The sequence below is a fragment of the Lacerta agilis genome, chromosome 1 (assembly GCF_009819535.1).
Source record: "Lacerta agilis isolate rLacAgi1 chromosome 1, rLacAgi1.pri, whole genome shotgun sequence".
NCBI classification, from domain to species: domain Eukaryota; kingdom Metazoa; phylum Chordata; class Lepidosauria; order Squamata; family Lacertidae; genus Lacerta; species Lacerta agilis.
The window spans coordinates 21,287,149-21,311,258 of record NC_046312.1 but is presented as its reverse complement, the minus strand read 5'-3'; the positions used below and the strand labels follow the sequence as shown (position 1 = coordinate 21,311,258).

At 42.4% G+C, this 24,110-nt stretch overlaps 1 protein-coding gene across 2 annotated transcripts in view; it reads right to left on the bottom strand.

Annotated features, from left to right (window-relative positions):
• Positions 1 to 24,110, bottom strand: part of FBLN5 (fibulin 5) — a 52,366-nt gene that overhangs the window by 10,989 nt on the left and 17,267 nt on the right. For both annotated transcript variants that reach the window (XM_033141023.1, XM_033141031.1), the window contains one exon: positions 2,996 to 3,118. In XM_033141023.1, the coding sequence (XP_032996914.1) occupies positions 2,996 to 3,118 (123 nt within the window). The remainder of the gene's footprint in view (positions 1 to 2,995; positions 3,119 to 24,110) is intronic.

The following is a 24,110-nucleotide window of genomic DNA, read 5'->3' as shown; positions in this document are numbered from 1 at the left end:
AGTTTATTGCAGATTTATTAAGCATTCACTGCTAGTTTGGCAAGTGGTGTACACACATTAGCCACAATTCCTTACACCCATTTTTTTTTATGACGTTCCATGCTTTTTTCACACTCTTCTGTATACAACTGAGTATCTCTTGAGATAACTAGGGCAAATAAATAAATCTAACATGATCTGAAAGAAGACACCTCAGGGTTCAATTTGATATGTAACACTTCCAATCGATAATATAACACTATGGCTAAAATAAGTTGACTTTTTGTTTTAAAAAATGGAAAAGTCAATGGTTGAGTACTGATGGAATGGTTTTAGATGGTACGTGCCTTAAAACAAAACCAAAAAGACTTTACAACTTTTTATTTTAAAAAATCAGTGCTTAGTTTGGACACTAGACACTGTCAAGCATGGTGCCCTCATAAAAATAATAGCCAAAATATGTATTTTTTTTAATAAAGAATTTATTGGTTTTTCAATACAAAGAACAATATAACAATATAACACATACGCCTACACAACACAACAAACACAAACCCCACCATCAAAACACAACAAAACAAAATACACCAACAATTCTTATTCTTGTTTCACAAAAAAAACAACTTTTCTTGTTCACGTCACTACTTAGCGACTTCCCCCGTTTTCCTCTCCTTTGGTTCCAAATCAAATTTACTTTGGTAACTCCTCATCACTGAAATTAAATCATTAATAAATCTAAGCTAAACAAGCTTCTTATAATCTTATTTTTACTCCATAATAATCTATCACTTCTTATTTTATATCGGATCTATTCCAAATATTACTTCACAATAATTAATAATACAACTTTATAACATAACATATTACTTCTTATATCATATCATATCAGACATCTTCTTTCACTTAGACTGCTGCTAATAACACAAATATTCAAATATCTCTTCTCTAGTTCAAAGCTTAAAATCTTAACACGCCGACTTCAGGGTACCATAATAAACCATCCTAATTTTTATCCTTAATATATTTCACCCTATCCCTTTTCTAACCATTTTCTTACGCCATCTCGGGACTTCCCCCCCAGATGCTTCTGCAACTTATACCTCGACCAATTTCCAGAATGTCCTCTTTTCCTGTAAATCCACAAATCCAGACACAGTCTATTACAGTCTTTGCGGGGAGTATCAGGGTACACCGATCCTCATTTTCCAGCATCTCCGCTTCGAAATTCCATTCATCTTTTGATTGTAAACGAATAAGTCTTTTCCCCATCATTCCTGGGCCCTCACCCCAGAAATTGGATATAAATTGACTCCTAATCCTGGGACTCTCACTCCAGCAGGACGTTCCATCTCTTCGGAGTTGCAAAAACAATGTATTTTGTACTTCAATAATCCCCTTTAGCTCCCTGTCAAAGGTCTCTTCCAATTTAGCCATGTTCACAATAGTCTGTTCTGTGGGATATAACTGTCTTGCCATATCCTGGTTCAACAAGGTTAATTTCTGGTTCAGCAGTTCCAATTTCAAAATAATAGTCCTTTGTTCATGCGTGAGACCAGAGTCCAAAACCAACTTGAAAACAAAGCCCAGCATGGTAGAAATGGGCACAGGGTATCAGATTACAGTATTTGCCATCTTAGTCACAGTATTTTTCCATTTCAAGCACAGATCTCCGCAGCCATTTTCCCTGGAGTCAGGGCGAAAAGATTACATTCCATCCTTTTTAAAAAGAAATATTTCCACCAACTTTGATCCCTTAAAGGGGTCTGACCGATCTTGCCTGTTAAGTTCGAAACATTTGTATCCTCCATTGTAACAGCAGTCGCCATTGCTACAGTTACTTTCTCTTTCTCCAAAGGGAGTCAAAACGGGCTTCCTTTTCTTCATTTCTCCCGGAGAGCCAAATATCAAGGTAAATCCACTGTTAGAGTACTCACGGCCAACGGGCTTCCTCTGTCTTTCTTTACCAGGTAGAACGATATCGCTCACCGCGAGCGGCGGCCGCCGCTTCGCCGGCCCAGTTGGGGCATTCCTCCTCAGCCCAGCTCCGTAGTCCCTTCACCCCCACTCCCCCTTTACAGGGGGAACGAGGGAAGGGTTCGGAGCTATAGTGGGCTTGCCGGAGGGCCCAAGCCGCGGGACGCTCAACCCGCGGCTTACCGGAGCCCTGCTTAGCGGTAGCGGGGCTCCAACCCCCGGGTCGGCCTGAGTCGCTTCGCTGCCGAAGCGACCCACGACCGCCCGCGATGGCGTCCTCGCCGGAAACATGAATAAGGAGCCAGGTATGTGTATCTCAAATTAAGGTTCTGGCCAGCCCAAATTATACACTCACTTATGCTTTAGAGATATGATTGACTCATAGCCAACCCAATACTTTGTTTGGATGCAAGACACTGTTTGCTATGTAGGTAAAGGTAAAGGACCCCTGGACGGTTAAGTCCAGTCAAAGGTGACTATGAGGTGCAGCACTCATCTCACTTTCAGGCCGAGGGAGCCGGCATTTGTCCACAGCTTTCCGGGTCATGTGACCAGCATGACTAAACTGCTACTGGCGCACGGAGGACCTTGACAGAAACCAGAGCACACAGAAATGCCATTTGCATTCCTGCCACAACGGTACCTCTTTATCTACTTGCACTGGTATGCTTTTGAACTGCTAGGTTGGCAGAAGCTGGGACAGAGCAGCGGGAGCTCACCCCGTTGCACAGATTCAAACTGTTGGCTTTCCGATCGGCAAGCCCAAGAGGCTCAGTGGTTTAGACCACAGCACCACCCACGTCCCTTTGCTGAAATGTGTAGAGGTGTCTTGTTGCATTCAAACATTGCATTGGGTCAGGCATGACTGGTTAACACCTCATAGGACACTCTCTCCGAGACCTGCCATCCCTTTGAATGATAGCACCCTTAGTCCCCTTTACTTAATGTGGTCTAGGCACACATTTCCCCCCAATCCATCATGCAGAAATCACAAACTGATTTGTTTTGTTTTAAAGACACTTCCTCCCAAAGTATTACATACCTAAACATTGGCCTTCTAAAAGCCAGTATCCTTCCGTGCAGGAGCAAGTATATCCTCCCTCAGTGTTGATGCAGATTTGGGTGGGGTTGCACTGGTGTGATTCAGATGCACATTCATCAACATCTGCAATTCAGAGAATAATCAAGCATTACATGATTGTTCAGATACAAAAGCATTTGTCACAACTGTAGAGTCCCATTCCTATAATCAAATATATAAAAGATCCATCTGAGAAAGCAAGGAAGAAGAATGCCAAATACATTTGGAGCAGTTTTAACCACAGTCTCTGAGGCATTGAAGAAAATTCAGTATTGTACTCTCTATGCCAAGGTACTGAGTGCAGGAGAATCATTGACAGTTCGTGAGAAACATGTCCACCCAACAGATGCTCTGTCTCTTATAGGGCTGATTCAATGACAAAAGTTATTTCCAGTTTCTTTGATATCATGCTACATCTACTGGTTGCTTTCCTGGTAAATAACATTTCTGAACACAGACCAATTGGGAATTTGTAACCCGTAATAAAAACGCCTTCAATCAGACCTTTTGTTTGCCTGATCTCCAGAGCACTAGGGCTGTATTCCTAAGCATACTTGCAGCATGATGTAGCAGGTTTCTTAGAAGTAAGTCCTCAGAGTTCAATGGGACTGACACATGCATACAAACAATTCCCATTGTGTTCAGTGGAGTTTACAGCCAGGTAACTGCATTAAGTTGAAACCTAAGGATGCTTCCAGACTGTTCTTTTGTGCATGGGATGGTACACTAGAAAATTCAGGTTTGGCAATTAGAGTGGATTTGGCACAATGACCGCTCCCCACATCAAATGGGGGGCCCCGTTGGCTTTGCTCCCTCCCACACTGGATACCTGGAGGTTCCTGCCTAACCTCAGACAGTTAACCAATCCTGGGAGGGGGGGGGCATTGCCAAGGGAGTTGGCCAGGTAGGGTGGTACCGCCCTGCCCACACAATAAAGGGTGGAACTTACCTGGGAGTCCTCAGTCGCCTCCAGAGCTTCTCCCACCCTGCCCTCCCTCAGATATGCCTTCTTTTGGAGGTTAACCTCTTCTCCACAGGTATACGGGTGCTGCTACGTCATTGGTTGCTGTTAAAGGACCGGGAAGGAATTTCCCTGCATTGGCAGATTTTGCCTTCTCCGTAGCAAAACGTCACAGCTTTGGCGGTTTCAGGCCTTGGGCGGAATCCTATCTTCCCTAAATGGGGGCGGGGCGTGAAGCAGTGACCCACTCCCCCCCTGTAGCGGTGATCCCAGGGTTCCCTGTTAAAGGGGTTGTTTTGAGGGGAGTCATTGGCCATACGCCAATAGGTTGTCAGTTGTCTCCCCTGCGTTGCGGCGAAATGGGTGGGGGCGGGCGGGCTCTCTGCTTAAACATATGTTTTCAAGAGTCAACCCAATCCCCACACATTTTGGATAACCCTGATGTTCTCCAGATCCCCAATGCCTAAGCCAAGGTCTCCCTACATCTGAATCTTTAATAAAGTTTTGGCCAATTTTAATCCCATAACACGTTGTCACAAGTCATCATTCCACTAGGGAGTCACCTGGGGTTGGGGGGTGGTCTCTGCCTGTCCACGCAACAAACTACTTCCCCCCATTTGATACAAACACCACACAGAATAAATGCTCAATAAGATTACAATTAGGAATGGGGGAGAAATTTGAATCTGCTTACATTTAAGGGCAAATCCACTGAATTTTCAGAAGCTATATGTGAACTGAAATGAAACCATCCTGCAAAATTCACACTTGACTTCTGAGTTTAGCAACACGGTTCTTCAACCAAGTAACATGTACAAAAATGCATACATTTTGGGAAATGTGCATAAAATGCAAAAATGAGTGAGAATAACTCCAAAAAATGCATTAAATTGGGGGAAATTGATTGCAAAAAATTGTATATTAGGCAAAATTGCATTCTATGGGTAGAATTCAATGTTGCACTGTGATGAATGATCCATTATTGCAAGCATTTCTGCTAGTCAGATGGAACCATCTCCCCTCCTGGCACTGTATGCTGTTTGGAGCTTCTTTTGACCCTCCGGAGCAAATTAATGTCACTTTCCTCCTTGGTACAGGAACTTGCTGTTTTTTCCCCCCTTTTTTCCTTTTTTTGTTTTGCGTATGTTACTCCTTTAGATTCTCTAATCTTACCTAAATGACTGACTGCTCCCATATAAACCTGCCCATTCACATCTATAATATTTGGACATCCTTCTCTGAGTGCCCCTGCAAGGTGAGGACAACAAAACAGGGCCTCTTCTGTAATGGTGCCTTATTTGTGGAACCCCTTGCCTGCCTAGCACCCACACTTTTGGGGTTTTGGGTTCCTGTCCAAAATGGTTTAATTCAGCCAAGCTTTACGTGACAGACTGCTGGGGTTCCACATGCAAACACTTACATGTAACTCAAGATCTATACATACAAGTGCTCCAAGGACATTCTTTGGCACTTTTTTGTTCCTTGGAAAATTACAAGCAAGAGCAAATGGAATGGAAGGCATTGTGCAAACATCCCTTCCCTACTCTCTTGCACATTACGTTATATAAATATGGGAATAAACTGCTTAATTTTGTGCAACTCACTGATTTCCTGCCAGGTCCTTTTGCTGTGAACATCATTGAAGTATATGGCAGAAACAATGCTTAGCAAGTCTCTACTGCTTTTCATCTCCAGTGTTGTTTAAAAGGACTAATTAATGGGCTATGGTGAAGTGCCAATGGTGCTGCACACATAAGAGCTAGTGAGCCAATTTCGTCGTAAGCGGTATGTAAGTCCTGCACAGGTGAGTTTCTTTTCCTTCTCCAGCATCACTTTAGAATCAGGCTTTACAGAATAGATATTGAGTTACACATAAGTGTTTGCTTGTGGGACCCCAGCAGTGAATCTCTGATCAGGAACAAGAGCTGCCAGAATCCAGTGGGATATAGAGAAGATAGTATAATCTCCTTTTGGAAATCACCCCACACCCCACCAAAGAACAAAAAGTTGACATCCTGATTTGGTCTCTGGTAAAAATCCTTGAAGATGGGCATTTTATGTCTCCACTTGATAACTTTGTTTTTGCTAGGAAGATTGTCTTCTAATTTTCTGCCTACATCTCTTTGGCTCCAAATGGAATCAACTGGTGGTTTTTTGTTTTTTTGCAGGTGCTAAATTCATTCTCTTTTTCACAGTCAGCCTTTCTGATATACTAAAATTGTCATCCTGCTTGCCGTTAAAATATTAACCTGTGTCTTCCAATACTGTGCCTCATTTTAGTATGCTAATAGACATGATTCTGTCAGAGTTATGGTATACACTTGGAAGTCACACTGATTTCAATTACAGAATTAAGCACATTAATATATGCAGTGTTTTTCCCCCTTAAAAATGTTTAGGGGTACTCTCATTTTGACTCAAGAAAACCACCATTTCATAGTTAAATTGGGAAAAATAAATACAGTAAATGGACAAAAGTACAAAGTTTCACAAAATGTTTAGGGGCGTGTGTACCCCTGCATCCCACCAGAAAAAAGACTGAATATATGCATATCCATCTGTTGAACCTAAGAGTTTGGACACTGAAATTTGCCTTTAAACAGGTGTCGAGAGAGTTGGTCTTGGATGGTTCCCAACCTATCTGGCTGTCCTTGAAAAAATAACACTGCCCAAACACAGCAGTGATTTGCATTTTGGCTGTGGTTTGTACTTTAGGAATGTAGCATTGTTAAGCACTCCTTATCAAATGCAATTATCTTGAGAGGAGGGGGGGCTAAGAGAATGTGTGTTATTTCACTACAGAAATATCTACAAGAAAGAACTTCATATCAGATACAAGATTCCGAACCATTTTTACAATCATCATTTTAAAGTAATATGAGCTACTTTTTCATTTTCACCAAACTTTATAAATTAAATAGGCAGATGAGAGCAAAACTTTAAAAAAACTGCCTCCTTAATGGGGGATTAAACAAATTTGTGGTTAATATTAAGCTAATCATGCATATTAGGAAGACTGTTGATTTTTCCCCCATTAGTAAGCTTCCCCAGGGGCATCTAGTAAACCACTGGAGACATAGATTGCTAGACTGGATAGGTCCTTGGTTTGACCCAGCAAGGCTCTTATCATCATTATGTTCTATATATGTTGCTATATTTCTTTGGGAAACTTGGAGACATCAGAAGAGGAGAACTGAGCTAGTAGATTTCGCCAAATAGTGATTAGTTTACATTCCCACTAATGCGTGAACTTCTTGACGGTACAGTTGAACTGAGTCATTAATGCATTCGCTCCAAGGCTTTTCAGAAGGCCAGCAAAATATTGAATGCAGCTGAGGACGCTTCAGAACTGTTTCCATTGCTCTTAAAATCTTGCACCTCTCTTCGTCCTTATGATGTAACATCCATTGCTTTTTAAGGTTGCATTGCTCTGCATATCCATTATTCAGAGTTAAACTCTCAGATCTTGAAGCTTGTTTCAGAGGAATAAACTGTGTCAATGGAGCAAAGAAAACCACTCCTAGCATTTCACAACAGGAGCAAAAACACGGCTTGCTGGAGAATGTCACACAAAGCTTTTTGAGAATAAGAATCCTAAATATTCTGATGACACACAGTGCTGCTTCTCCTTTACATCTGCAGGTGTGGCAATGGATGCATTGGACCATTGTCTTGCCTCAGTAATGGACTGGATGAGTTCCAACAAACTCAAGCTAAATCCACACAAGACTGAGGTACTGTTAGTGGGTGGTTCCCTAGACTGGATGGATGGGAGGTTGTCTGCCCTTGATAGGTTTATGCTCCCTCTGAAGGAGTAGGTACGTAACTTTCTGGATCCTTTGCTGTTGCTTGAGGTTCAACTGGCCTGAGTGGCACAGAGTGCCTTCCATCAGCTTTGGCTGCTGGCCCAGTTGTACCCCTATCTGGACAGGGATAACATATTGCTGTTGTCTATGCTTTGGAAACCTCTAGGTTAGATTACTGCAACATGTTATACGTAGGGCTGCCTCCGAAGACAGTTCAGACACTTCAGCAGGTGTTGGCTGGCATGGGGGAATTTCCATAACTTCTCTACAATTTCACCACATCATGACATTGTCACACTGGCCATGACTGGTGGGTACTGGCTGTGTTGCCATGGCCTCTGGGATGCCATGTTATTATTGCTGTAGTTGATGTTTTTCAGCTGGATGTGTGTAGCATATGGCATGCATTGTGCTGGTGCATCAGAGTGTACCCATTAAAAAAAAAAACCTTTTAAATCCTTAAACACTCAAAGCTACTCTAACCAACCACAGAAAAATGCACACTTTTTTTTTAAAGAAAGGGAGCTGCTTGAATTGATGTTCCTAACATGTTTCCATGATATCTTTACTACAAGGAATTGTACATAAAGCTCCCTTCATGAGGAATCTGCTCTATGAAGTGAGGATTTCAGTGACCTATCAAACTTATTGATAAATATATCATCAAAACACATTAGCAACACCAATCCTAGCACCAGTTTCTCTCTTTTTTAAAGGTGCCACATCCCTATTATAACGTTTATCCCTTTCTGCATCTTTTCCAGATCTGCAATATTCTTTTTGAGAAGAGCTTTGTTTGAAAGGGTAAATTTCTCACTGACGTCTGTAATCCACCAATTTGGCCACCTCCCTCTGGGGAAGTCTTGATGGGCTCTGAGAAAAAAGAAGACTGCCTATTCTTCCCTGGCCAAGGCATTGCAATCTTTGGCCTTGTAGAAGCTAGATGACTTATCCAGGAGAAAATAAATTGCTTTTAAAATTTCATTCAATTTTGGGGTCTGTTCGTCAGCCAGATGTGCTCCTAGTGAAATCTCCATAAAGCTAAGGTAATTCTTCTCTAAGCAATGTGGCTTTGGGGCTTCTTTTTAAGCAAATAAGTTGTAGTGGATGAAAGCCAGTCCTGGAGAAAAAAATCTGTAAGAATTATTGGCTTAAATAATGTAACAGCTGTGTCCTCATTACCATTAATGCACCAAAGCGATGCAGTGTTCCTTTCTAACTTACACATCACAAAGTCTTCTTATTCTTTTTGGCATGTTCCAAGTAGTATTGTCAAGTGGAAATGCATTTAATCCCAGCTCAAATAATGTTTTAAACTCCAATTTAGCATTTATTCCCTTCTGAGCTGAACATGGTGATCAGGGAGAAAGACCTGTAAGTGGGAGTGGCAAGAAGGACAGTGATATAGATCAGGGGACTCTCAGTGGTGGCACCCTGTTTACTGAACTCCCACCCACCCAGCGAAATCAGTCAGTCTCCCATTTTGGCCATGTTCAAGCGGAATATTAAATTTTACCTATTTGTCCCCGTCTTTGGGGCATAATTATGCATGAGGTTTCTGCATTGAAGGGATGAATCGCTGTTCCTTTCGGTCTGATCGATGCTTATAATGTGTCAATGTTTTATTGTGTTATCTTACATTTCTAGCTGCTCCAAGATCCCTTTGGGGTGAAGGGTGGGATAAAAAAAAAAAATTGAACAAAAGTTTTTGTTAAAAAAAACAAAAACTGGGAAATGTGTCAGCTTGGAACCACTATATGCCAAGTAGGATATAAAAATAAATGAAAGAAATATGTAAGAGAGCCCAATGGCATGTGATGTTTAGTTGCATGTAGCTTGTCCCTGGTGTTGTTGCTTTTACTTTGATGAAATGCATGAAGGCTGCAAAGTAAAGAGAAAAACAAGCGTGCGTGCAAAAGAGGGCGTTAGAGTAGCCAGGGCCTCTTTTCAGTGGGAACTCACCAGAACTGAGTTCCGGCACCTCTCAGGTGGGAGCCATTGCCATTATAAGAGAACAAGGGAGATGTTAATGGTGAGTTCTGGCCCCACTTTTTCTATAAATAAAATAGCACCGAGAATAGCCATGCTAACCTTTTGCTGAGAGAGTGCAAAATACCATGTGGCAGCAGCATAGGCTTCAACTGATTTCAGGGTTTGCCAGTGCTGACAGTCAGATGATCGGCAGCACTCCCAAAGGCACAGAGCTTTGCAGGTACCAATGATCAGCTCTCCATTTTCTTCCTCTGATCATTCTCACTTCCCTCTTCAACAATTTTCAGATTGCAAGTTCCTCAGGGAAGATGGGAGCAATCCAGCTTCTTGGTAACGGCCTAAGTACGGGTCGTTAAGGTAACAAAGAAAGTGGCTCTGTGCCAGAGAGAAGATAGGTGCCCCGTCCTCCTTCAACTGGCTGGTTGTTAGAGAGACTAAAGCCAGAGTTCAGTGCTGGTGAGAGAGCTGGGCTTGAGGCAGGCTGCAGGCAGAAGCCTGAAAGGGAGAAAATGCTTGATTTCTGTTTGAATCCAAGGCTGTGGCTATGGGAGAAGCAAGACCTTCTTGGGGTATTAATGCTGTGAGCCCCTCTATCATAGGCTCAGGTTGTATGCATGTGTAAATAAACCGTATATTCCAAATACACCAAAGTCTCCACTGTCCCTTATTCCAAGCAAACCAAAAACCCTGCGTAAGCGCCCGTAACCCCTGCAATCTCACACTGCTCAGAGATTGAGGTGATGTGCAACAATATTTATATGAGTGAACGACAAAATCCTTTGACCTTCATGGGTTAATCATACAGAATGTTCTGAAGCAAGAGAGAAAATGCAATTAGGCTTTGGGTCACAGCTAATCCACATAATGATGGGAAATGTAGCCAGGGGGAAATGTCAAGCTGCCTTCGAGTGAGTCAGAAAACAACTTTTTGCATAAACAATTTCAACACTAATATGATCCCATCGACAAGTACTTCAGAGTCAATAAAGCATCAAACACTTGACCATAAAACATGGGGAGAGGAGGGCAGATCTCATCTATGTGTGTACATGCCAGTTACAAATGACCAGACTGGAGGGAAATTCCTAAGGAAGGTTTACTAAACTCTTTTAGAACCTCTGCCTCTCATTTTCAGAACTTGCACCACTGTCAGTCTTCTATGGATTCTTCTTCACAGCTCATATGGAAAACACATTTGATCCATCATCATCTGTCATTAATCATCAAAGCTTGGGGTAAATTATAAAACAAAGACCTTGGATATTAGCTATAAATGTACTCATTTATTTATAGCACATGTATATTGCCCCCCCCTTCAGCTAAAACCATAGCGGTTCACAGCATAAAACTTAAGATATAAAACACAATATAGAACATAAGAGCCTGCTGGATCAGGCCAGTGGCCCATCTAGTCCAGCATCCTGTTCCCACAGTGGCCAACCAGAAGCATAACAGCATAATTTCTCTTGTTGCTGTGTGATACTACAGGTTTTGGCACAGTGTCCTGTGGGATTTCATGAGCCACGCAGCTCATAAATCCATTTGGGGTAAGTAAACTGCCAAGAAATCAGCCACACCAACCAAGGAAATCTTTTTGCCTCAATAGACCAGTACCAGTCAGCTGAGGATAAGGCATGACCCCTGTAACGCTTCATTGGTCTAACCAAGAAAGAGACTGGTTATTATCCCCAGAAGGCAAGATTGCCAACTGGCAGTTCTGTCTAGTCTGGCATTAAGTTAGTTCAACTTCAGCCTCTACCAGACGCTGTCTAAGGGAAGATGCTGCTGCTTCTGGATCAGTTAAAAACAAAAAAACCTATATTGCTGGGTGTCATCAGCGTAGTAATAACACCACATTCCAAATGTTCGAATGATCTTTCTCAGCTGTTTTGATACAGATGCCGAATGCTGGGAGAATAAATTGAACACCTGTGGCACTCTACAAGACAAAGCCCTTGGGGGAGGGGGGAGCTGGTTTAAAATTCCTGAGTCAAATTCTCCAGGAATGCCTGGAAAGGACGGAGTGCAGCTAGTCAATGCTAGTCCCATTGTTCCTACCATTTCCTGAAGATGACCCAGAAAAAAGTCATGATCTATTATACTCTAGCAGAAGCAGCAGAGGTGTCCAAAACAAATCAATCAACAAGGAAAAATTTCTTCTACCTACCACCACATGCAGATAATTCACCAGGGCCTTTAAAAGCACTTTCAGGATACAAATACAAGTCACATTAGTGAGAGTTAAGTGTTGGATTTTGTAATGTGTGTTTGGTGTTCTTTGACATGTCAAAGGACTGTTCTTACCCTTCTAGCTTGCACTACCACATTCCTCATCAGTGATGTGCATGAAGTGTTAACTGGAGGTGGGGAGACAGGTTCCTTCTTTTTACAGCTGTTCACTTCAGTTCTAAAATATAATGGCTCATTGAGCCTTGCAGCTGGGGCTTGCATGGGAAGGTCCATCTGTGCAAGAGTCACTTTGCTATTTACTGGACAGTGCCTGAACACATTGCATTTTCGACCTACTGCATATTCTTAACACGATCCAACAAACTGTGTTTACTACAATGCATGCTTCTCAAAAACACTTTTCTAATCCAACCAACAGCATGTGTAAAACTGGATTTTATGCACATTTTATGCACATATCAATACAGTTACACAATCAGTGATGCTCATAGTAAACACTGATCAGCACATCCTAAACCGGCTGTGTACTTGCTTCCTTCAAACTTGTGGTCCAGTTGAAAGGTGGGCTGGAATTGATAAAAGAATTTTTGTATCATCTCGGAATGCCTGAACATGTCCAGCCATGCTTCTCATTCTGCCAAAGGATGGTAAATGGGACACAGGACAATAGTTGCCCAATAGTAGTCCCTAACCAGCAAGGACAAAGATCAAGAGCACAAGCACTTCTAGTTTAGCCTCTGTACTAATTGCACAGTATCCAAGTCACAAAGAGCTCAGCAATTTTACCTACAAATGTCTAACAATATTATTATTGCAATTATTAATTAAAATTGTTAGTTGCTTTATCTTGCCCAAGGCAACCCAGAGCAATTTACAACCAAACAACAACAAAAACCCACATAAAACCATGGGGGTGGGGCACACATTAAAACAGGCATGGGCAAACTCCGGCCCTCCAGATGTTTGGGACTACAATTCCCATAATGGGGATTGTAGTCCCAAACATCTAGAGGGGCAGAGTTTGCATATACCTGCATTAAAACACCCCATCCACTTCTAAAAGGCCACAGATAGTTAAAGGCCAATATGTCACAGTAGACTTGATTTGGTTCAGCAACTGCACTTGGGGCACTCCTGTTTGGTCCATGATTTCCAGGCATGGGTCAGAGAGGTTCTTCTTTTGTCCCAACACTTTACCTGGGAACACCTGCAATTTAGTGCTGAATCAGTATTGACGTTTGCCCTGATTAATAAGTAAAGAGAGGGTTTTCCTGGGGGAAGCAGTGGGGCAAAAGAAAAAGCTCTCGGGCCTATGGCTAGAAGTCACGAATCAAATGAAAGAAATAACCAGAAGACATCTGGAGCAGAGCATCTGATGCCTGGCCAATGAACTAGTGTTTCTAGAAATGTTACTTGACTTCTTTCCAAGACGGGGAAGAGTGGCAGCAAAGGAAAATGGACAAGTCAATCCTAATCTAGTTTGAGGACCAGTCTAGCCAAAATATGTCACCAATATATGGAGGGAGGGGGGAAATCCTAGGATAGGGAAAATTTGACAACCATTCCATATATCTGTATGCACAAGCAAAACATATATATATATATGTTGAAATTCAATGCAAACCATTAAAACCCAGTTTTCTTGCTTAGCCAAGCCATCAAAAGTCATCTCTAATGAAAATGACATAAAGCATCTAATACTTAGACTGTGAGGATACTCCAGGAAAGTATGAATTAGGAGACAGGAGGACATTTTGACTGTTGACTCCTATATGAAGTGCTGATGGACCTTCTATTAAGAATCACTATTCTTAAGTATTCCTAAGCTCACTAGAAGGACAGATCCTGAAGTTGAGGCTCCAGTACTTTGGCCACCTCATGAGAAGAGAAGACTCCCTAGAAAAGACCCTGATGTTGGGAAAGATGGAGGGCACAAGGAGAAGGGGACAACAGAGGATGAGATGGTTGGACAGTGTTCTTGAAGCGACTGGTATGAGTTTGGCCAAACTGCGGGAGGCAGTGGAGGATAGGGGTGCCTGGCGTGCTCTGGTCCATGGGGTCACGAAGAGTTGGACACGACTGAATGACTGAACAACAACAACATTCTTATGTAGCTCCAGTTTGTCTTCTCACAAGGTTCTGTAAAATTCACTGAATAAACCAGTATTTCACACATTACATAGTGACAACCTGGGTTTTGCAGCTGAGCGTGGCAAGAAGTAAAAGGCGATCCTGACTCTCTAATAGGCAGCATTTATGCTTCTGAAATGCAGAACTAATAATTTATCTGTTCTAGTGACAATACACAGAGAACAGCTTCAACCTCAAACTTGTCTCTGCCTATGGAGTCTGGCAACGCACTCAAATTATCTGGCCAATGTGCAAATGTTGAAGAGCCAATTCATATTTTCTATATATTTTGGCCAAACATCTTGATTATGGCATAGAACTGCAGCCAGTTTTAGGTTTGGAACCAAAACGAAGAGAAACAAACAAAGCTGAACCAAGAAATATAACGCAGGAGCCAAGAATAGCAATCAATTTTATGTGTCAGTGTGAACGCTGCCATCTCTAGACGCTACACAGAACCTGCAGGCAACACAGTTTTCCAGAAAGCTGAGGGCTGCTTTGACATTTAAACAGTATAGAACCCAGCTGAAACATGTTCCACATCGATGGCTGCTCTGTGCTGCAGTTCTAATGCTGGAGTGGCTTGCCACATGGATCCCCTACATAATAAGGTGAGACTCTGTGACACTACCAGACACGAACATGCTATATTTTATACTTGCCATGCTGAACAACAGCAACACCCTAACAGTTTCCTCCATGGGAGGCCAATGGAACATGTAGACCAGTAATGCATGAACAAAATAAAGGGTTTTGGCCTGGGAAGATAAAGCACTTAGCATGAGATGCTAAGGAGGAGAACCAGGCGTCATATAAGGGCTTAACTGATGAAGAAACTGAAGCACAGGCTTCTCTTTAAATATCTTTAGATTGCAAGCCTGAGGGCAGGAACTGTCTTATTACTGATCATTGCAAGCTGCTCTGGGAGTCATTTCAGCTGAAGAACGGGATGGATAGATGGATAGATAGATAGATGATAGACAGATAGATAGATAGATAGATAGATAGATAGATAGATAGATAGATAGATAGATAAAATTCCAGCACAGCTTGTTCATGTGACCACAAGAGTGGGCTGCTTCAATTGTTCTGATCACCAGAGAACATGGCTATATTTAAATTGGAGAAAGAGAGAAAACTCAGATTTATCCGAACAAGACAAACTCTCCAGACTCTAACTCCTATCAGCCCATAGCTGTCAACTTTTCCATTTTCTTGCGAGGAATCCTATTTGGAATAAGAGAATTTCCCTTTAAAAGGGGGGGGGAAAGTTGACAGCTATGCATCAGCCCCAGCCAACATCGCCTTTGGTAAGTGATGATGGGAGCAGCAACTTGTGGATGGCGCCCACTCCACTCCTCTCCACTTTACATCATGGCTGGGAGGGAGAGAGAATTGTGCACTCGTGTTCTTCAAACCTGTGTGAATAATAAAGAATTTCAGTACTTTCTTGAATGTCCGTCCTTATGCTCTGTAATCTAATGACTATTTAGGGTTATGCAAATACACTAAGATCATGGCCACTAAGATCATGGCCACTGGTCCCATCACCTCCTGGCAAATAAAAGGGGAAGAAATGGAGGCTGTGAGAGATTTCACTTTCTTGGGTTCCATGATCACTGCAGATGGTGACAGCAGTCACGAAATTAGAAGACGCCTGCTTCTTGGGAGGAAAGCAATGACAAACCTAGACAGCATCTTAAAAAGCAAATACATCACCTTGCCGACAAAGGTCCGTATAGTTAAAGCTATGGTTTCCCCAGTAGTAATGTACGGAAGTGAGAGCTGGACCATAAAGAAGGCTGATCGCTGAAGAATTGATGCTTTTGAATTATGGTGCTGGAGGAAACTCTTGAGAGTCCCATGGACTGCAAGAAGATCAAACCTATCCATTCTTAAAGAAATCAGCCCTGAGTGCTCACTGGAAGGGCAGATCCTGAAGTTGAGGCTCCAGTACTTTGGCCACCTCATGAGAAGGGAAGACTCCCTGGAAAAGACCCTGATGTTGGGAAAGATGGAGGGCACAAGGAGAAGGGGACGACAGAGGATGAGATGGTTGGACAATGTTCTCGAAGCTACTAACATGAGTTTGGCCAAACTGCGAGAGGCAGTGAAGGATAGGCATGCCTGGCGTGCTCTGGTCCATGGGGTCACGAAGAGTCGGACACGACTGAACGACTGAACAACAACAACAACAACAAATACACTGCTACATGTAATAATAAGAACTTTATTATTTGTACCCCACCCATCTGATTGGGTTGCCCCAGCCACCTTAGGCACCACTTTTTCTACCAGTGAAAAGTGCAAAAATCTGTGAGAAAATGGCCATTACCCTAATGTACAACTACACATGTTTCCCAAGGCAATAAGTACATGTGCAGATGCCCTCTGTGAAATAGAGAGATCCCCCCCCCTGCCCACCACACACAATCATTTAGTGACTTGTAAAGAAAACTTGCTAATGGGCCAAGATCATTTGTTCATTCCTTGCATTCTTTTACCCAGCATGTAAAATGGTTCCCATGCTATGTTAAATTACTATCAGAACAGACTGAACTAACAGACACATGCTGGATTTAATGGACTTGGCAATGCTGAAATTAGGAGAAAAAGAAAAGCTTGAACAGAAGGAAAGCAAGGACAGTCAACAGTGTGGAGAATAAGCAACTAATAAAGAAAGCTGGTGGTCCCAATTCAGACACAGTGATGAACTATGTTTTTGTGTTATATGAATTTCTCTTGGTTTTGTGGGCCCCACCCTCCCTTCCTGCACAAATGCAAGCAGAAGACTAAAAGTTTTGGCTTTCAATTCTAACTAACCATGTTTACTCATTATATCTGCACTCAGACAAACTAAGGTGCTACTAGAAAGAATTTTCGATTACTATGGCAGACCAACACGGCTACCCACCTGTAACTCAGACAAACTGTAATTTGTCTTAACTATGGTTTAGCCCAAGTGTTGTAACTACCTCCAACAAACCAGATCAACGATATGTACTGTACTGTACTGTACTGTACAGGTTCAGATATCTGAAATCAAATCCCCACTTAGCCACGTCTCTGTCCCATATAACTCTCAGGGTTCTTAAGAAGTCAATATGAGTGAGACAGACACTCTGTACACTCCCTGACCTCCCTGAAGGAAGGTCTGGATAAAAATGCAATAAAAAATTCAACTCTGCAAACCGAAACAGTGTGAGCAAAATCTTCCAATCTGGCCCTGGTCCATACAATCCATGGCCTCTCTGGCCAATACTCTTGATAGCTATTATCTTACTAGAGCCACTGCTTGAGGGGATGTGGGGCACATTTTTGCCTCATGGAATTTAGAAGTCCATTTGTTCACATAGTCAGGCTCTGCCTGTCTTCCCATTGTAGTGTGGATTTTGCCTGGCAGGAGGAGGCTGAGAGCCAATTGTATCAAGACAAGCACATGGAAACACGAAAGCTGCTCTCTCCGTTGTTTTCATGACCAAACAGCTGTCCGCACAAACGAAAATTGGACTCCAATGTATTTTATCTGGTTCCTAGGTAAAACTGTTACTCACAATTTATGTGGTAAGGAGAATAAATTTATTTTCAAAAGTTATGAGAGATGTATGAAGATATTCCATACTGAAACAGATCTTCTTTTTGGGGGGTTTTATTTTTTATTTTTAGGGGGTTACATACACTGGCTGGAGAGAGACAATATGAAGCCACGTACACACACACACACACACACACTTGTGCTGCTGCTTTATGTATGCCCCTAAAAGTCAAAGGATTTATACCAATCTCTTCTTCTTTTCAAAAAAACTTTTTACGAGCAAAAAGACCTCTACAGAACAAAGAATAGCTAAAATATGAATTCACAATCATATTAACAATTCAATTATTTGTTTTATTTCCACATTTTTTTGGAAACAAAATATTGCAAACCTATTCTAAGAAATACAGACTGAGCACAGATAAACAAGCAAACAACAAAATAACTTCATCATAACTTATTCCTAGAGACACCAGCCAAAACAGATTTACAAACCTATTCCAAGGAACAGGAGCCAAAGAAGGGGAGGGAAGGAAAGAATATTGTTTTAATATGACCTTGGAGGAATATCTATATATTTATTTATTTATATTATCTCTAGCACCACTTTTCTGCCTATATCGTTATTCCAATATAAAGTAAAATCTTCCCATCTACTTGATATGTTTTTCCCCTAGCCATTGAAACATCCCAATTTTATTTTATTTGTACTCTGAAATAAATAGCAATAAAAAATATGAAGATTAAAATTTTGGCCTGCTAATTTACTGCAGAGTTTCATAATGCCAAAAATGGAATTGAAAAATAAAAGATTTTTGCCTGAGAAAAGACAAAAGGAGAATGCACTTAGTATGAGATGCAGAATGCTGATAAGGATGAGTTTCAGTCTCCTGTTTCTACAACTTTTCCATCTCCCTAAATTTAAAACTGTACTGCTGCTCCATTTCTTATTTTCCATTTCCCTGCACTCAGACCTTCCCAAAGGAAATAACTATAGAAGGGATATAGCTGCTACCTTTTTACATATGGGGAAATAGTTGCATGGCAGACAGATGTTCACCAGGTGAAACATTTTCCATCAGTGCTGTTTCATGCCAGAAGATACTATGCCAGTTGCATTTCTGTCTCACATGGAATTTTGAAAGGCACAGAACTCTTCTTCCCGAAATGTGGCAAGTATAGGAACTTAATAAGTTGCCTTATACCAAATTAGACTATTGATCCATTTAGCTCAGGACTGTTTACACTGACCAGCGGTACTTCTCCAGGGTTTCAAATGGGATATTCCCAGCAGTATCTGAAGATGCTAGAGTATAAACCAGGGATCTTCTTCATGCAAAAGCAGATGTTCTACCACCGAGCTACAGCCCTTCCCCAACAATGTATACCTTGGAATCCCCCGATGCTGGGAGATGAAACAACCACAGTGTCATCTGCTCATTAATATCCAATGACCACTAATGGCTGGGGGCTACTAGCTATATGTCATATCCAACCTGCTTTGGGGGGAAGGGCAGTGAAGAAAATAGTTCTTTAAAAAAAATATGTACCTAGCAATAGATAACCAAGTCGTAGAATCATAGAATCTCAGAATTGTAAAGTCAGAAGAGACCCCAAGGACCGTCTAGTTCAACCCTTTACAATGCAGGAATATGTTGTTGTTGTTATTGTTCAGTCATTCAGTCGTGTCCGACTCTTCGTGAGCCCATGGACCAGAGCACGCCAGGCACCCCTATCCTTCACTGCCTCTCGCAGTTTGGCCAAACTCATGTTAGTAGCTTCGAGAACACTGTCCAACCATCTCATCCTCTGTCGTCCCCTTCGCAGGAATATGTAGCTGTCCCATATAACTTTGGGGTTATCACCTATCCAAATGCAGCTCCCTAGCAAGCAAAGGGGCCCTGTGGGCTCCCAGGGTATGTTGCTGCTTTTGGAAACCGGTGCAGCTTTAAAACTAGCACTGTTTCTCTGGGTGAACACACATGATCTCTAGGCTCATGCTGTGTATTCGCAAATAAAAAGGTATTACAAAAATACAGCCGTCTCTGCTGACAAGGAAACAAATCCCATAGAAGGCTACTGTCTGAATTTCCTACCAGTTGGGGAAGAGGAGAGCATGGGGTTTTCTCTTTGTTTCCCTTTTATCACTGTTCCTATGTTTTCCCTTCTGTTACAAATGATTTCCCCTCCTTTCCTTACCCATTTCCATGTTTTGTTGCTTTTTCATGCAGCCACTCTGCATTAAACATTTTAGCAGGAAAGCTTCTTCTTCTTCTTCTTCTTCTTTTTTAAAGTCTACCCATTGCGTTTCTTTCTAACAATTCTGAACGAGGATTACGAAAGTCATTGTGAAGCAGGAAATGGCAGGGGTGGAGTGAAGGGAAATTGGAAGCGACTTTCAGCTTAGCTTATGAATGCGTAATGAAAGAACGTGAGGCTTTGCTTCAGTCACGGTGTGCCAAGGAGGGATACTGAACAAAAGGGTCATTATTATGGCTGAGCATTCTAAGAGCTTACAAGGAAAACAGTCAAAAATGGAATAAGTTAAAAGGGGTCACAGCCAGATCAAAAACGTTGGCCTAGATTTAGTGCTTTATGCTTTGCTTCAGGAATGCAATTTACTCCCACCTGGATCCAAGCAACTTCATAGCAGTTGTGTCTATGGTGTTCCCCCAGCAAACATAAACATGAGTCTTTAAACACCCGTACACGTAGATATGTCTAGCTTGCTTGCTTGGGCTGCAATACCCTAATCCATGTTTTTAAAGCCTTTTTTTAAACCTTCATTCATGATTCAAATATGGCAAATATGCAAATGGCAGAACTCCTCTTGGTAACATGATTCATGTCAATTCTGCACTTGTGGGTTACTCCAAAGTATGGGGCATATGGGGTGTACGGGGAGGGGCACTATCTCTGGTGGGGGAAACGTCATGCTCCTTCTGGGGTAGTTCGGCCACCACTGGTCCCCACCCTGCACTCAGCTTTCGTTTGTTGCTCCTATGTTGCCAGTATGTGACAGTGGCCACATCCTGGGCAACAGCTTTGACTGGTCAGCTAAACCAGGTGAAGGTAGCCGATAGACAAGACTCACCAAGGGTTTATGACCTATCTCCTGCATGTGAAGGCAAGCTCTGGCAGATTGAACGAACAAGACCAATAGTGGGTCCCATGGTCAAGAAGGCAGTTTCTGCATGTATTGTTGAAGGAAATGAAGGGCAGATGGGGCTCAGGAACCTGGGAAGGTAGCCCATCTAGGAGTTGGGTCATTTCCACAGAATGGAAGATGGCAGGATCCCCAAGGATGTGCTCTATGGAGAGCTAAATTCAGGCACTGGGCCCATTGGCAGACCAACTCTGGTTACAAATACAGGTGGGTAGCCGTGTTGGTCTGCCATAGTCGAAACAAAATAGAAAATAGAAAATAGAATTTTCTATTTTGTTTCGACTATGGCAGACCAACACGGCTACCCACCTGTAACTGGAAGTTTGGAAGGCACCACATTGAGCCACATGAAATGGAAGTCCTTGGTATCTGAAGAAGTGTGCATGCACACGAAAGCTCATACCAAGAACAAACTCAGTTGGTCTCTAAGGTGCTACTGGAAAGAATTTTCTATTTTGTTCTGGTTACAAAGATATCTGCAAACAAGACATGATGGTGAGGGTCCTATGCAGATAACCATAGTGCCTGGAGACAGACGGACAGGTTGTGTATCCACAGCAGTGACCGGAGGAGGAATAACCTCTGAAATGAGCTCAAAGAGAAGAAATGGCATGGTGCACCTGCATCAGCACAACTGGACACCTTCATCTGCCCTAGCTGCAGTAAAACATATCTCTCCCATATTGGTCTCTACAGCCACAGCAGGTGCTGTAACCCTCCAATGGTTTGACTTCACTACTTTATTGTCTCCCGAGATAGACAGATGCCAACAACTCCAAAATTGCTGCTGCTGCTGCTAGATTAGATACAGCATTTGCCTCCACTAGCAAGGCAATAATTTAATTCTTAGATGCATATAGTGGTTTCTCTAAGCCAGTACTGGAACCGCAATGCAGGAATCACAGCTAAATTGTTGAAGATCCCCTTCAGTTCTTTCGCACTAAGAAACCAGAAGTTCAGTGTAGCAATCGCAACTTTCTAATCAGATGAGAAGTCAGCAGTATGCTACATGGTTGCTTCCCCAAGTTTAGGGAGAAAAGCAAAACGTTGGTGCACAATTGCATATTGGGAGCATATTCAGCACTAGAATCCTATAATCACAGGACAAGAAAGAAAGCTTTCCAGTCCACAACCCTAAGTAAGGCATGCCAGAAACGTCTGCCAAATGTAGGAATACTTAGAACAATCTTGATGGCTTCAGCAAATTGGGCAAATCATAATCTACAGTGGAAGAGACACACATCCTTGGTCACTAGCCAATCTGATAAGTGAAAATCCCTTCTCAGTCTCAAATATGCAATTTAGCTTGAGAACTAAATGTGAAGAAATGCCGATCCTACAAGCCTGCAGCCATGGCCATTTCAGATGACCCCAGAATAAATGGATTTCAAGATGCAGAGTTGGGAATAACCACTGCCTGGATCTCGGGGAGTCGTTGTTGTGAATAGTGAACAGTACTGGGGCAGATGGACTGATGCTGAGACTCAGGATAAGGCAGTTTCATATGTCGGTGAGTGCAGAGGAGGGATAGAGGAGAAATTTGAAACAGGATACATTTTAATGTGAACTTTTCTAATTCACACCCCCAGTGCTGCCGCGATACCAGGGTTCCCCATTAAAGGGGTCTTGGGGGGAGGCATTGGCCATACACTGAGAGGTTGTCATTGCTCTCCCCCACCAGTGGCAGCGAACGGGGGCAGGCGAGCTCTCTGCTTGAACATATGTTCTCCAGAGCCAGCCCAATCCCCACACATTCTGGATAACCCTGAGGTTTCCCAGATCCCCAGCTGGGGACTGGGAAGGATAAATGCCCAGTGCCTGAGCCAAGGTCTCCGTACATCTGAATCTTAATAAAGTTGTGGCCAGTTTTAATCCCATAGCATGTTGTCTTGTGTCATTATTCCGCTCAGGGGTCACCTGGGGTTTGGGGGACTCCGCCTGTCCATGCAAATGAAGAACCTTCACAATGCAGGAATAAAGTAGCGTTCCCAGGTCCTATCCTGGAGACTATGCTTGTCACTTTAAGAGCTCAGAGCCAACGAGGGAGTATGTATTGGGGGTAGAGAACTCCTGCCCTTCTGCTCCAATGGTCCTCTTGACCACCTTTATTTGCCACATTCAGTAGGATGTAAACTGGAGAGAATGGTGAGTGAATGAACCATATGGAATAGCAGGGCAAGAAGTGGGCTACTGCATCCTTGCTCACTCTCTCAATCTCTTTAATCAATGGACAGTCTTCCCACTTAGCCACATTCCCACACTGAATGTACTGAATGCTTTTGTGGATATTCATTATATGAAGGAGTGAATATAATGTGCCACATGGTACGTCCATGTTAACATGCAATGTACTAGACACTAGTCCATAAAATGTTTTAATAAAAATGAGTTTTTGAAATCCCTCCAAAGATATCGTATTAAATTAGATACCTCATATGAGCTGAAGAGGAAAAAAATCTCACCATCAATTACCGGTACTATGAAATGATGGAACATAAATAGAACGGACAAGCCATAATGTCTGCTGTGTGTTTCATCTGACAACCTAGATCAGTCCTCACCAACCTGCTGCCCCACTCCAGATGTTTTTGAAGAACAACTGCCTTCAGCCCCAACCAGCAGAGCTGATGGGAACTATAAACCAAAACATCTGGAGGGCATCAGGTTGGCAAAGGCAGCAAACAAATATGTTTGGAACACTGTACATAGAGGATGATGATGGACTGAATTACTGAAAGTAGCTGGCATGAGACAAACACATTTTCCAAAAAACAGCTCAGCCAAGCTTTTGCTCTCACTCTGTTCCCCTGGAATCCTATTAGTTTTACAACTTTTGATTCCACGTATACTAATGGGATGACCCCAGTGTGACGTCCTTATCCAAATAGACTGAACTTCACCAGGAATTACTTTTAACTTAAACCTTCTGGGTTGATGCTTGGACAAAATAAGGAAGCATCCTGTTGGGAAAAGACCACCATACTGGTGTATTATCATGACCTGTGCTGGCATTGCAAGTGGATGTAAAGATGATCAGAGCTGTATATGTTGTTGTTCTGGTCCCTGGGAACAGCTGCTACTACCAAGGACACAGCTGCTTAGCTATAACAAGAGATGGTGCGTAACATGGATCATAACAGAAATGTTGTATATTCATCACCTAGACTTCTCAGGCTCTACTCGGCTATGAGTGATTGCCAAAGAAGAAGAAGAAGAAGCACTAGAGACCTACACACCTAATATTTGGGGTAGGGTTTTTTAATATATAAAAAAATAGCTTCACCGTGATCAATTTG